This window comes from Crocodylus siamensis, chromosome 13 (genome assembly GCF_052110815.1).
Source record: "Crocodylus siamensis isolate JL-2025a chromosome 13, ASM5211081v1, whole genome shotgun sequence".
Lineage (NCBI taxonomy): Eukaryota > Metazoa > Chordata > Crocodylia > Crocodylidae > Crocodylus > Crocodylus siamensis.
The window spans coordinates 10,081,821-10,096,054 of record NC_143407.1 but is presented as its reverse complement, the minus strand read 5'-3'; the positions used below and the strand labels follow the sequence as shown (position 1 = coordinate 10,096,054).

At 45.9% G+C, this 14,234-nt stretch overlaps 1 protein-coding gene across 1 annotated transcript; it reads left to right on the top strand.

Moving 5' to 3' along the window:
* The first annotated feature begins 255 nt into the window (after window positions 1-255).
* Window positions 256-12,641, top strand: LOC149853881 (omega-hydroxyceramide transacylase-like). Its single transcript, XM_090025787.1, has 7 exons — window positions 256-474; window positions 4,895-5,127; window positions 5,886-5,951; window positions 6,484-6,693; window positions 8,589-8,649; window positions 11,628-11,696; window positions 12,105-12,641. Exons 1-7 carry the CDS (start codon window positions 270-272, stop codon window positions 12,227-12,229), a joined length of 969 nt encoding a protein of 322 aa, XP_089881913.1. The 5' UTR covers window positions 256-269; the 3' UTR covers window positions 12,230-12,641.
* The last annotated feature ends 1,593 nt before the right edge of the window (window positions 12,642-14,234 follow it).

The following is a 14,234-nucleotide window of genomic DNA, read 5'->3' as shown; positions in this document are numbered from 1 at the left end:
TTTTAGCCCTGGTGTTTACTAACTTACTGGGTGTTTTTGGAACTACTGCATAGAGTAATTTAAATAAGTAGTATCATATAAAAAGTCCTAGCCTTAAAACCTGTCACAGCTCTGCTCACAGCTGTCATTTATGATCCTAGACATCTGGAGACAGTACAATTGCTTAGCACACTCCAGCAGCTAGCAAGCAGTGTGCTGTGTAGCAGTGCGCAGAGCCTCCCAGCCTCTGCCATCAGCTCCATGCACTGGTTGAGCTCCTGTGAGTGAGAATGGATGAGGCAGATCAAGGCAGCAGTGGCTCCCCTGCACAGTCTGTTAGCTTTTGCGGCTGTGGATTTATCCTTGGTTATGAGCTAGGAGTTATTCAGGCCCTACAGGAATTAGCACCTGAGATACTGGGATCAGCAGCCAAATTCTTTGGAATATCAAGTGGAGCAATCGCAGCTGCAGTATTGGCCTGTGGTGGCAACCAAGGTAAGGTGGATGAATGGTTTAGTTTGTTTGGTGTATTGTCATATGTGACTTCCTCTAGCACTTCACTGAGAATGGTCTAACTACTGACTGGATCAAAGGCAAAGGACTGGAAGGACCAGTAGAGATTATCTAGTCCATTTTCCTGAACATCAGTTTTTAATCCAATACCCAGAACTGCAGAGCACACGTACTGCAGAATGTATGGTAACAAATGCTCCCATACATTTGGGTCAAATTTGAATTAATGTTATATAAATAATGTTAATTCAAACTTGACTGAAATCTGTGGGTGCATGCATGCTAGCTTCTCAGCAAATAGATTTGATGGTGACACTGCTTCCCTTTGGTATCACAGTATGTTTTCCTCAGTTGCAATGCTTTAGGTTCCCCTCATTGACAGTCCTGCTTTCATGGATGCCTAGGTGCTGGTTTTAGTCTAGACATAAGGTGCTAAGTGAAAGCAGAGGAAAGGGGGATTGCTTTGTGATTAAGGAAGGCAACTTATTTAGTTGAGTTCTCGGTTCTGCCATGGTGTAACAGGGTTCAACTCCGGGGTGGCCATGGAAGCCCCTCGGTCGTTGTCTTGTATGGCTCTCTTTGGGCATCCTTTCCTTCTCCTCGCCTGTCATGATTTGATGGGGGGGGGGGGTGTTGTCTTATTTTTTTTTGAAAAGAGAGGCTCCCTCAGGGCTTCCCAAGTCAGATCTCACATTTCTTAGCTCAGGTGTCTCTGCTCCCTGCCTTCAGAACAAATGACATGGCTCCAACCACCCCGACAGTGCACCCCTGCCTCACAGATAATACTTCCAGAGTTGCTTATCCACAGCTCAGATGACTCCCAGGAGCTCCTCTCTCTGTGGCTCTCGTAGCCAAATTCCTTGGCCAGCTCAGGCCCTGGACTTGTATGCTTTAAGCCCAGTCCCTTTCTGACCAGGTGGCTCTTCATTTGGCCCCTGCCACACCTGCAGCCTGCTTCTCAAGCAGCCTCTTCACCTCTTCAAGTGACAGGCATGCTAAGATCCTGGTCACATACCCCCCTCCACCCCCCCACACCTTAGTTCACACTTGCCCAGGGGCTTTCATCCTTTTGCTTCCATGACTGCCACAGAATAACCCAAACAGTTTTCAGACACCCCATAGTCACCTTTCCTGGAGGTGGTAATGTATGGTATTTTATAGAGGCTACCCTGCCACAGTTGGCCCCACCACATTACCCAGTCCCTGGAAGAGTGCAGTTTCAGATCTTACCCAGGACCAGGAGATTCCCACTCTTGGGCTTCCTAGGTGTCCCCTATGCAGATCTCTAGGGCTGCCCATTCTGAGCATCTGTATTTTGTGCACCTCACAAGCCCTCTCCAGTTACTGCACTTTCTCCTGTCCTCTAACACTCACCCCATGGGTCTTCTTTACCTCCCAGACTTTTCTTCCTTTAAAAGACCCCCCATTAATTCAGATGTCACTGCCTTCACCAGCCCCTTCCTGGGCTGCAGGCTCCCTGACCTCCTACATCTCTGGCTGTGGCTCTCCTGGCCTTCAGTCCTTAATTAGACCCTGGCCCCACTCCTAGGCCCGTTAAAACACTGCTGGAGCAAGCATACAACCACCAGTCCTCACTCGCCAATGGGTCTGCTCCTCTAACCTTCCTGTATGGCCTTCTTCCTGGCCAACCCACCTCATGTAATGGGGTTCAACTCCAGGGGTGGCCATGATGCACCTGGAGCCCCCTCTGCCCTTGTCTAGTCTGGATGTCTTGGGCACCCTCCCCTTCTCTTCTGCCATGCCTTAATGTATTTTTCTTTTCTTTTCTTTTCAAAAGGGAGGTTGCCTCAGGGCTTCCCAAATCAGATCTCACACTCCTGATCTCAGGTGTCTCCACTCTCTGCCTTAAGGGCTAATTTAGTACATGATACTCATTCCTGCTGACATGGCCCTTCTGGGCTATGGGCTCCCAGCCCCAGTCTTCACCCCTCTTGGGCTACAGACTCTTTGACCCAGCTGTAACCTCCAGACTTTAACCAGCCCCCTGGATCCTGGCCCCATTCCTAGGCCAGTTAAGACTCCTGGGCTCCCCTAGCTCCAGCAGTCTCCAGCTGCAGCCCTCCATGGCCTTTGGCCCATCTCCGGACCCTGGTCCCACTTCTGCACAGTGAGATCTTCAAGCTCCCTGACTCTGTTGACACCCGCCCCTCCTGGGCTACAGACCTCTGGGCTCCTTGGCTCTGCTAACACCTGCCCACCACCCCCACCCATGGGCTATAAACCTGTCTCCCCTCTGGGCTATCTGGGACCTCTGTACCTCCCTTGAGTCTCTTACACAAACCTCCAGAGTTGCTTACCCCCAGCTCAGATGTTGCCCAGGAGCTCTTCTCCCTGTGGCTCTCAGGGCTAGGCTCCTTGGCCAGCTCATGCCCTGGACTTATATGCATCAAGGCCAGCCCCCTTTTTGGTCAAGTGACTCTAATTGGCCCCTGCCACACCTGCAGGCTGCTCCTCAAGCAGTTTCTTCCCTTCTTAAAGTTACAGGCTCAATAAGCACCCTGTCTGTCACTTGGGCTGAGTTGGCCTTGGCAAGTTACTCAGGCTGAGTTTTTCAAAGGAGTTTGCCAAGAATTCTAGTTATAGACCAACAGTCTCTGAAGTGGGGGGGGGTCTTTCTTTATTTTCTCATTGTCAATTCAGGACACAAGGTTTTAGAGGCAGAGATCACCTCTGCCTATATTATATGTATGAATGGCATCCACAATAATGAAGTCAGGATCCCAGCTAAGTCTTCAAGCCCTGATCTAAAGAGTACTCCCCTGGTCTGGTTTTTTTGGTTGTGGGTTTTTGGGGTTTTTTTGGAAACTTTGTTTTATATTCCCAAGTGGCACTGTGAGAAGTACTAGAACACCCATATTTTGCTGTCCAGGGTCTGGACATGATGGACCAGTTTAATTCCTAGTTGTACTCTGTGTATGTTACTCATTTTGCCAGGCATTCATCTGGCCCTTCTTGTAGGAATTTCATGCTGGATGCGAGAAGGTTATAAATGTGAATTCAAGCAAACCTCCAATCATTTGGAGTGTGATGGCTTACCAATCAGGGCATGACAGTGTGACTCTAAAGCCACAGGTCTTGTTCGGGAGTTGTCTTGTTCTCTGCCCCTGCTGAGCCAGCTGTAAATGAGTATCTGGCCATTGGGTTTAGGAGGAAAAAGGCAGCTGAATTTGATGCTAGCCAGACACCACTCCTTTCCATGCCACTGGTTACAGAAACTGAGATTCCACTGGCCTTACGGCTACCTACGCTTGGGACAAACTGTTCACCTGCTTCTGTTGAATAAACTGTCCAACTTCACCATAAGAAAGCACTAAATATTGTGGTGTCCTCTGAGCATATCAGACCTATTGTGAATAAAACCAGCCATGTCAGGGGCACGTAGTTACAGCACACAGCACCCAGACATGCTAAGAACAAAGGGCCTGACTCCACTTGCACTTCTGGCTCCCATCAGTGGCTCCTGGGATTATGAAACAGGTTTCCCCTCTGTAGAGTAGCCAAGCCCGGGACAGCTTAGTTTGCAAGATCAAATGGGAGTAGTGATAGTCTGTCCAGCGTGGAGGCCTACTTCGAAGTGTCATGGCTTTTATTTATTTCACACATTTTCTCTTCAATTCCATCTTACCACACTGACTTCACCTAGGCCAACATGATTCCCAGCCACAAGTCCCACCATTCACCACACTATCTTCAGCCTACCTACCAGGTCTGCTAGGGGAAAGGGGCCTCCAAGCCTGCCACTGGCAGAGTCAGTACTAGTTGTGTTGCTGGGAGCTGCTTCCAATGGCAATCCTCATGTCTTTCTAGGCTTGAGACCCTCCCTCCTACAGGGACTGACATAGAAAGGAGAGCTCCTGAGACTAGCTCAACCCACTCACCGTAGCTAAGGGAAGAGAGGCAGAAGGTCCCGAGGGCAAAGGAGATGACTAGGTTTATTTTAAACAAAGAAGTTACTGAGGAATAGCATTTGCATTACTTCAGGTCCAGACATAAGAAACTGCTCCATGATTGCTTATGAAAGGAGACGCAAAGGAGTGGTAATTTGATCAGAAAGGACATGATGTTATGACTTGTGTAGTCAGACTGAAACTTTGGGCTATGGGCAGCTCCTTACTCTGTAGGACCTGGAGAATGGCTAAGGCATCAGGCATTGCTGCAATAGCAGTAATCTATAATGATCTGTCTCAAGTTGAGCTTCTGGAAATGAAGACACCCAGAACTGGAAAGCACTCGTAAATCTGTCCTCAGATTAAGTAAAAATCCCTGGGAGAGCAAACCACACGTCAGATACATGCACACAACTCCCTTTGACGTGACTGGATCCCATGAGCAGAGGGCAAGACTTGAACTGGTTATAATGGAAATTTTTTTTTTACCTTAGAAATTGTGGATGAAATTTACTCTGAGGTAATGGAAAAAAGTAAGAAATCACTCTTCGGCCCCTACTCTCCACGTTTCCATTTCCTTAAGCTCTTGGAAAAGGGATTGCGTAAAGGCCTGACGGAAAACTGTCACCAGCTGGCCTCAGGGAGACTTCATATTGGTCTCACACGTCTGCCAGATGGCCAGAAAGTTGTGATTTCAGACTTCTGCTCAAAGGAGGAGGTCATTCAGGTAAAACAGACTATGTTTTCCTTGCAGTTTGGAATAAAGGTGATAAAAAAAATCCCAGAGTTAGAACAGTAAGTGTGTTTATCAGGAGGGCTGAATTTTTCCATGTTTAGTTGATCTTAGTATGGGCCAAGTGCAAAACCATGAACCCAGCATTGGTTTCATGGAAAAGCACAGCTGGAGCCACACAAATCATAGGGCATTTTTACATGTGCTCCAGAAGGTGCAGGGGGGTGCTTGAATTAGAGAGCAATGCTAGTTAGAAGTGTCCAAATATCATGTGTATGAGCATCCTCCACGCTGAAAAAAGACAGCGGAGTACTTTAGCTCATTGAAGGAGCTTTAGTTCAAAGTGCCCCGTCACCATTTTTCAGCATAGAGATGCTGATGTACATGACACAGGAGGCTGCTGGAGCATGGTAATTTCTGTGCTCCAGCAGACTCAATAAATCAAGTCTGCACATCTATAGGAGCACATAGGTTCTCTTCTTAGCTTTGTCACTGATCTGCTGAGTTACTTTGGCTATGGTACCTTCACTTTGTGGGCACCTGTCCATGTGACACCTCTCGTTTCCTTGTTACATTTTCCTGTGTCCACGTGACAAAAATCACCATTGAGCTAGCTAAATCTCATCTGTGTATCCATGTTATCAGCTCAGTTTCTCAGTCTGTGAAATGAGGAATGCGAAGCCTAAATAGGACCAGTCCCAGCTTTTTCAATACAAATGTGTTTACTCTTTTATTCTCTCCTTTGGCTGTAGGCAGTGCTCTGCAGCTGCTTTATTCCGGTTATTTGGGGATGGATCCCTCCTTCCTTCCGAGGCGTGGTAAGCTCTTTGACAGCTTTTTGTGCGGGGATAAGAGTGCTTGCATCAACCTGGGCCACGATGTGGACTCCCAGACATGACAGGGATGATGCGCACCTCCTGGGCTCTTGCTGTCTAGAGCTCTCCCTTGCTACCCAAAACATTCTGTCCCATATCTCCACCCTAAACCCCCTCAATGTATTGTTGCCTTGCAATACATTCCTGATATTTCTGAGTCAGAGGCTGTGACTCAGGAAAGCCCTTGAAGTGCTGTTCGTTGCTACCAGCTTTTCCATAACAGGCAGTACCATCAGCGGATCACTGATTTACCATTAAGATGCTGTGTTGCCCTCAGCATACAACTTCCACTCTTTTTCCCTATTGCTTTTCCCTCTTGTCCATTTAATCTGCTGGGTTCTTCCAGGCTCGCACTATGTCTGTGTCCAGTACCACAATGGGATTCTTGTCTCAACTGGGGCCTCTATGGGCTGGTCTACACCACAGCATTGGGAGGTCCTCCTAAAACATATATATTGTGCTTTGTTTTCCTCAGAGATATATTGATGGAGGATTCACAAGCCTGCATCCCCTCTCTGACCCAGAAACTACAATTTATGTATCACCATTTGCAGGAGAGAATGACATATGTCCAAGAGATTGTCCAGCTGCTTTCTATTCTATCAAGGTCCTTGACTGCAGTTTTCAGATCTCAGTTGAGAACCTGTGCAGGATCTCCTACGGCATATTTCCTCCTTTATGCCTGGTAAGTAGTCGCAGGGACAGAGCTGTGTCTGGTGCGACTAGTCACAGCTCCCGGAGCTCTGCCCAATTTACTCCAGCTCAAGAGCTGCCTCAAAAGAATGTCCCATGCTTCTATCAGACCCTTTGCAGATTATCTGAGGGCTCCAATTAGCTCAAGATAACAACGATAAGTTGGGGAAAAAAGAAGCACAGGAAAGATGAGCCCAGTGAGCCAGCAGGGCCTGAATTCTTATTTCAAAGTTTCCATAGGTTGTTGGTTGTAGCCATCTTGGTCTAAGGACATAGGCAGACAAGGTTCTTCAGGTAGACATGATATCTTTTGTTCGACCAAGTAAAAAGTTGTAACAATTGTTCTTTTTACAATAGCTATGCATGTTGGTCCATGGGTCTCTTGTATACGGTGATTTGTATTTCACCATTCTGGATATTGATCCTGGTGTCTAAAAAGGAAATGTTGGTGCTGGAGTATTTCAGAGACAGTCTGATGGAGGGGTGATGTTTGTTAAATCTGTGATGCAAATCAGGCAAAAATTCCAGGTATTTGGTCCAAATAATAGATGTCATCTATATATTTTAGGTATAGTGTGGGTTTGATGCAGTTCTTAAAGAATTCTTCTTCCTGGTGGCCCATAAAAAGTTTGGCACATTGTGGGGCCATTTTGATGCCGTTAGCTATACCCATGGTCTGGAGGAAGTGAACTTGTGTGTGAGGTTGAAGTGTGTAAGTTCAGTAATATCTTTAGAACTGTACTCCGAGTTGTGATGTTGCTCTTGTAGATATAGATGGGCAGGCTTGGATGCCATCCTGATGCCAGGATACATTCAACATCTGGCCAGATAGGAGGTCATAGAACAGGGGCGGGCAATTATTTCAGGCAGAGGGCTGCTTACTGAGTATTGGCAAGCCATCGAGGGCCACATGACAGGCATCCAGGGGCAGATAAATATTAATTTTCTAAATTTTTTAGGGGCCCTGTGGGCCAGATACAATGGCCTGGTGGGCTGCATGCAGCCCATGGGCTGCATTTTGTCCACCCCTATCAGAGGAATACCCCTGTGCCCCAAATCCCACAGTGCTCTGCTTTTCCTCCCACCTCCAAGGGAAAGGAGGGCGTGAGAGCAGTTGGTTCCCTGACAACCTGCACAAGGGCGACCTCCCAGTACTTCCAAAATTGGCAAACCAGCTCCCAGGTTGCAGGCACCATTAATAAAGATCCCACCACAGAGTCCAGGAGTCAGATCAGAGGTCAGCTGTGATCTGGCTCCTAAGCTAGGTTAAAAGCCTGGTGTGCCTGCATCCCAGGACCCAACAGTGATCTGGACTCCTGGACTGCAGGCATATTGGGATCTTGAAAGGGTGAGTGGTCCCTTGGCAGTGGCAGCAGAGGCCCCATCATCCTTGCCATCTATGGCTGCCTGTAGATGGGGAACTTTACAGGTTGCTGGGGAGCCTGAGACTTAATGGGCTTTTGGGCTGCCCAGGAGGCTGTCTGAGCTGGCTGGGGGTGGGGTGGGGGGGAGCTATACTATAGAGTGATTGTACGTAGCTATTGCCCTGGAAAGCATGGCTTTGTGACCAAGGGGTCTCTCCCCAGCCAAGGGTCTCTGAACCTGTGGCTGCCCACAGCACTCATTACTTTTATATTGCTAAAAATCTTGTACCACCAAAACAATGATGCCCTTTGAGAAACATACAGTCCATACAGTCAGGACAAAAGGAGCATTATTAAACAGTGGCAACTTTGAGAAAATCTAGCCCTCATTTTAGGCTCTTGAAAATGTATTTTCAGATGCTGTCACCTATCACTGTCTTTCTAGTTATTAAAGCTCTACACATTACAAAAAACACCCCCAAAACTCTCCATTTTATGAGCCTGGAATGGTTTTTCTCTCCAGAACCTACATGAAATGTGGAACCAAGGATACCATGATACTGTTTACTACTTGCAGATGAAAAGTAAGTGCTGCATGCAGGTTGCATAGCAAATGAATTATGTTCTTTCCCTCTGGCACTGACACTTAGGAGACAAGCTCAATAAAATGCTGCTTGGAATCCTTAAGGTTGGTATTTAGGAACTTTCATAGCTGAAAGCAGGAGATGCAAGAGCTTTAGCAGAAAACCCTGTAACTAGAGCTCCTGTGATAGAGGTTGACCCTCTGTAGCCTTGTGCAGAGGTGACATACAGTGCACATGGCAGGGCTGGAGCATTGGTCAGGAAAGATATGAGGCAAGTTTTTTGACCTGAGGAAGGGCATTTTGTGCCTGAACCCTGATCTAACATCTCTTAAAAATATTGAATCAATCTGATAAAAGAGAACACCAGAAAAATCCTTGCCTCTATAATGCACACTCACCAGTGTCTTAGGTTTCCATATCCTAGGATTGACTTCTAAAGAGGAAATCCCTCTCAGGATTTTCTGAGCCTTGCCCTTTCCTTGGACTCTATCACTTGTGGGAGTGGGGCCAGTGTGAGCTTTATTGTAGCTATGGGCGACCTTACTCTGTCACACCTGATTAGGCCCCAGACTCTTGCACGGGCAGGAGCAAGACTGTTCTTTACTGGAAGCAGTTTCTGTAGATGAAGTGTTGCTTCTATATCCCTAGCTTCCCACCAGCAGCTTACTCACTGCTCCAGGCACAAGCTACAGAGCTCAGCCAATAGCTACAGCTGTGGGAGTGTCAATAGAGTGTCCCCCTCCTCTCTCAGCTTTCTGGGGAGAAAAGCAGCAGCTGCCTTGGCAGCTGTATGGCACATGACCTGCGTCTCCAGGCGTGCTTCTTTTCCAGTGAAGAAAACAGCTTCCTACCTAAGACACGCACCCCTGCGTGGGGTTGGCATGATTTTGGGGGGAAAGGTGTGTGTGGTTTGCAAGAAAGTATGGTATATGCACTGTGTTTGCTTGAGTGGGGTCTTTGCAGTCAAGACAAGAAGAGCATTATTAACCCCATTTTACAGCTGGATAATGGTGGCCCAGAGAGATTGAGGGCAGAATATAAACTCTATTTATGTACCTAAAGACCACTTACCCAGCCCACTTTTGCACAATTTATGAATATATTATTACCCAGGCAGTGTGTCCATAAATGCACACACGGTGTCTGCTTAGTAGCCTACATGGTGCACTGGCTGGGCAGTTACAGGTACATGTACATCTGCGTAAGTCCTGGAAGAATGAAGAGGAATGTGTAGGCAAGCAGGGCACCAGCCCTGGGCACTGCCTAAAGGGGTTGGAGGTGCAGGAACAGCAACTGAAGGTTCACTGTTGCAGGGGAAGACATCAGCTCCCTTTTTGCCACCAGAAAAGGTGGCTTTTGGGCTGCTGCACCTGCATGTCAGGAGGTGCTCTTTCCCGCTCCAGCAGCAGCAAAACTCTACCCTACCTGTTACAGAAAGCAAGGAAGCTAGAACATGCAGGGGATGCATTGCTGCCCAGGACACAGTATTGCCCTGTTGCACATTTGCTTTTTAGAGCAGCAACTCTTGTACTGAGCCACACATGCTCTTACTTGTTCGCTGCCTCCAGGCCCCACATATTCCCACTCTTGCCTGGCTTCAAGGTGAGCACTGGAAGGTGTCTAACCTGGGGGAGGGATCCTATACCTTATACCCCAGATCTTCTGCTCCTTGGATGAGTGCCCTCACCGCTTACCCACTGGGGTTAAAACATGCAAGAACCCTCCTCTTCTGGCCACTAACATCCATTAGTCATGGGGTTTCATCTACTACTATTTCATGACCTTTACACAGCTGTGTACTTGCCCAGCCTACTGGTCACATACACTGTACATGTATACATTTTTGCCTGAGCACTGCAGAGTAATAGAATCAAAAAACTCACTAATGTGGCAGAAACACTGTCATTTAGGCACCCAAAAGACAATAGATTTCCACCCTAAATGACTTGACATGAACTCTAGGGCAGCTGGGACTAGATCCCAGGTAACCCCAGGCTCAGTTCTGTGCTTCCCCATTCATGTCTGATTTATAGTTTCATAGATGTTAGACCTATTAGATCATAGAGTCCAACCCCCTGCCCTGGGCAGGAATGAGTGCTGGGGTCAGATGACCCCAGCCAGGTATCTGTCCAATCTCCTTTTAAACACTTCCAAAGAAGGGGACAGCACCACCTCCCTTGGAGCTTATTCCATATTTTGGCAACCCTCACTGTAAAGAATTTTTTCCTGATGTCCAATCTGAATTTGCTCTCTTCCATTTTGTGGCCATTTTTTCTAGTTACCCCAACAGGCACCCTGGTAAACATTGTACCCCCTATTTCTTGTTGTCCCCCCGATGAGTTTGTAGGCAGCCACAAGATCACCTCTCAGCCTCCTCTTGCAGAGGCTGAAGACGGTCAGGTCTCCCAATTGGTCCACAAAGGCCTACCTTTTCGGTAGGCCTTTAACCAAATGAGTGGCCCTCCTCTGAACCCCCTCCAGGCCATCCACATCCCTCCTGAAGTGCAGTGTCCAAAACTGGACACTACTCCAGCTGCAAGGGTAGCATCACCTTCCTAGACTGTTTGTGATGCACCTACTTATGCAAGAAAGGGTGCGGTTAGCTTTACTTATTACCTCATCAAACTGGTGACTCCTGTTCATTTTGGAGTTGACTACTTTGTGTAAGAATTGGGTGTGACACTGTCTCAAAGGCCTTTTTAAAATAACTTCTATCTCTATTCCTTCATCCAAGCATTTTGTGACCCGGCTATAAAATAAAACCAGGTTAGTCAGGCAGGATCTGCCTGCTATGAACCCATGCTGATTGCCCCTTAGCATCATTTTACCCGCTGGTCCTCCACAAATGTGATCTGTGGTCCCCCACAAATGTGATCTTTATGCATCTGTTCAGGCTTTGCAGCAGTATGTGACTCAGTCAAACAGTGAACATCAGAGTGTTTTTGAAATCTCAGGTGCTTTTTTGTTACTTTGGGCAGAGGAACATGGAACGGTAACGAGAACATCCAAGAAGACTCCCCACAAGTGGCTGCAACACAGTCTCCCAGGTCAGGGATCCTCTTTTCTTTCTTTAGTTTTATTAGCTGAATTACACTTATCTTGGTAATTGCAGGATGTACCAAGGGCAGGATGCAGCCTAGACGTTGCATTCCTCTAGTACTGGGCTTCTCGCTCCCAAAGGAGATTGTTTGATTAGCTTGGGTGTCTCAGATCCCTACACAGTCATTAGGGAGACACTGGAGGTATCTAGAAGTGATTCATATTTAGATACCCATAGGCCTACATGGGGACTTAAAAGCAATAGGCATCACCAAAGCCCAATGTGAAATGTGTTATAGCCCCATTTCTTTTAACTTCGTTGGACAGATTTCTTTAGAGATCATAAACCATTGTTTTAATATTTGCATTATTGGTTTCTGTTTGTGTTTCCTTTCTGGTTTCTGCTCCTGAGTCAGATGCCCAAGAGAACAGGAATTTATCTGGATTGCTGCATGCCTTGGCTGAGATCTTCTTGCAGAGTTTCTGGAATTACATCAAGTATCTTCAAAAAATACATTCTGCAAAATCTAATGAGGACTGAAATGGAAGTTTCAGGGGGGAGGAGAGTTCTTATATTTGTGGGCATGGAGAAGAAGACACAGAGGACTGTACATCCTGAGTCATCCTCTAAAACATTACTAGAAAAAGCTTTCTGGGAACTGCAATGTATACACAATAGCTGATCACATGATATAACATTATTTTATTGATGTTCATTTGACATGCAGAATTCACTTGTGATTTTTTTCACATGCAAGTAATGTTTGTTAGTACTAATCATGATATTAAAAACTAACAGCATCGTGTATTTATGCTTCACACTACATACAAAGTACTAAATTTGTCCTGTTGTTCAAATGTTTTTCATGGAAACATTTATAAATGAGTAAAAGGCTATAATCTGGTTTCAGCTGATGTGTGTGTCATCAGGCATACAGTTTTTAAATATATAAATTTTCTATGGAAATCAAATATATTTAAATAAAAAACTATTAGGCAAAAACCTACCTTTCCTGCAGGCCTTGACATAAGTGAAGAGATTTTGATGATGGTGATAAGAATGACATATCCATCCACCAATAAGAAAGTTGAGAGGGAGATTATGGGTAACAAAGTAATAGGGATAGTTGCTATAAAGGGGCAATTGGTGGAGCCTGTGATATAACCTGTGGGAACTTGTCAATCATATGGGGGAATAAAAGTTGTAAGGATGTATAAAAATAGCCAAAGAAGCAGTTGAGAAGCCAGAGAAGCAAACCACCCAACTGCTGTGATTGTTACCCCCAATACTGTGACAATGCCTGACCAGCCAAGTCATCGCATCATTTGGAAGACTTATGTAAGGATACGTTTGTAAACTGTTTGGGGTTTTGTTCTGGTATTGCTTAAGTGTTTAATAAATTTTGGATCTGAGGCCGGAATAGCCTCAACAATCAATTTATTCTGTCCACCCCACCCCTTCATCAAAATTGGATGTAACATTTTTCTGTCGAAAGTTTCAAAGGTAAATGTTGTCAGCCTTAATAATCACTATTTTATACCCATGCCAAAGCATCTCTTTATTGAAAAAATGCCAATTTGTCAAAATCAGACCTTTCTGGGGAAAAGTAACCCAAAATCCACATTTTTCTGTGATTAAAATGAAATGCCACTAATCTATATCTATAGTGGTCTTTCAGTTTAAAAATCACATAAAAATGTGGATTTTGGGTTATTTTTTTTAATCCCCAAATTGGGGTTTTTGTTTGGGGTTTTTTTTATCAGAGAAAACTAGGGTCCCTCCTGATAAGATGAAGAATGAGTTCTTTTACAACTTTTTGTCTGTAGATCTCAGAGCAGATAGGTCACAGGTTTCCATGTTTCTGAGGAACACTGGAGAGACTTGCCCGTACTCACCTAGGAGGTCTGTGGGAACAGAGTTCCCATCTACAGGTATAGCCCAGTGTGCTCCTAACGTTACTTCCTCCAGTAACACAGTATCATTGATAGAGTAGGAAACAATGGTTTCTTCACTAAAAAGTAGCATTTTGTTTCTGAAAACATATCCAGTTTTTGATAGCTTTTGATTTGAGACTCAATATTCCTGTTGTCTATACATGGTTTGGTGCTATGATACCAGGCTTGTGGGGGTCTCGGTCACAATGAATAACATTTCAAATGCAGGGTGTAAGAGAAAACTTGTAATGAGAGTTTGTGGAGGAGCCACGTGCATGAGAACGTGTGCGCAAGATGGCCAGCTAGCAGATTCACAAAGCTGGTCACCACCAGTTTGAACCAGTTAGAGCTTGTTTTGTAGTGACCTTGTGACCACAAGTGGAAAAACCCAGGCGAGTGGAAATTTCCAAAGATACGCGTGCATAGATACCTATGTATGCCTATATTTGCATATGTATGACCCATTGGTATAAAAGGTGCTACCAAACTCAGTTTGGGGGAGCTCTTTGTCTTCTGGGCACTGAGTAACCCCTCTGCAGAGAAATAAATCATCTTGCCGACACTCCCTCATTCTCTGCCTAATAGATTGCAGCTAGGAACAAGCCCAGCAA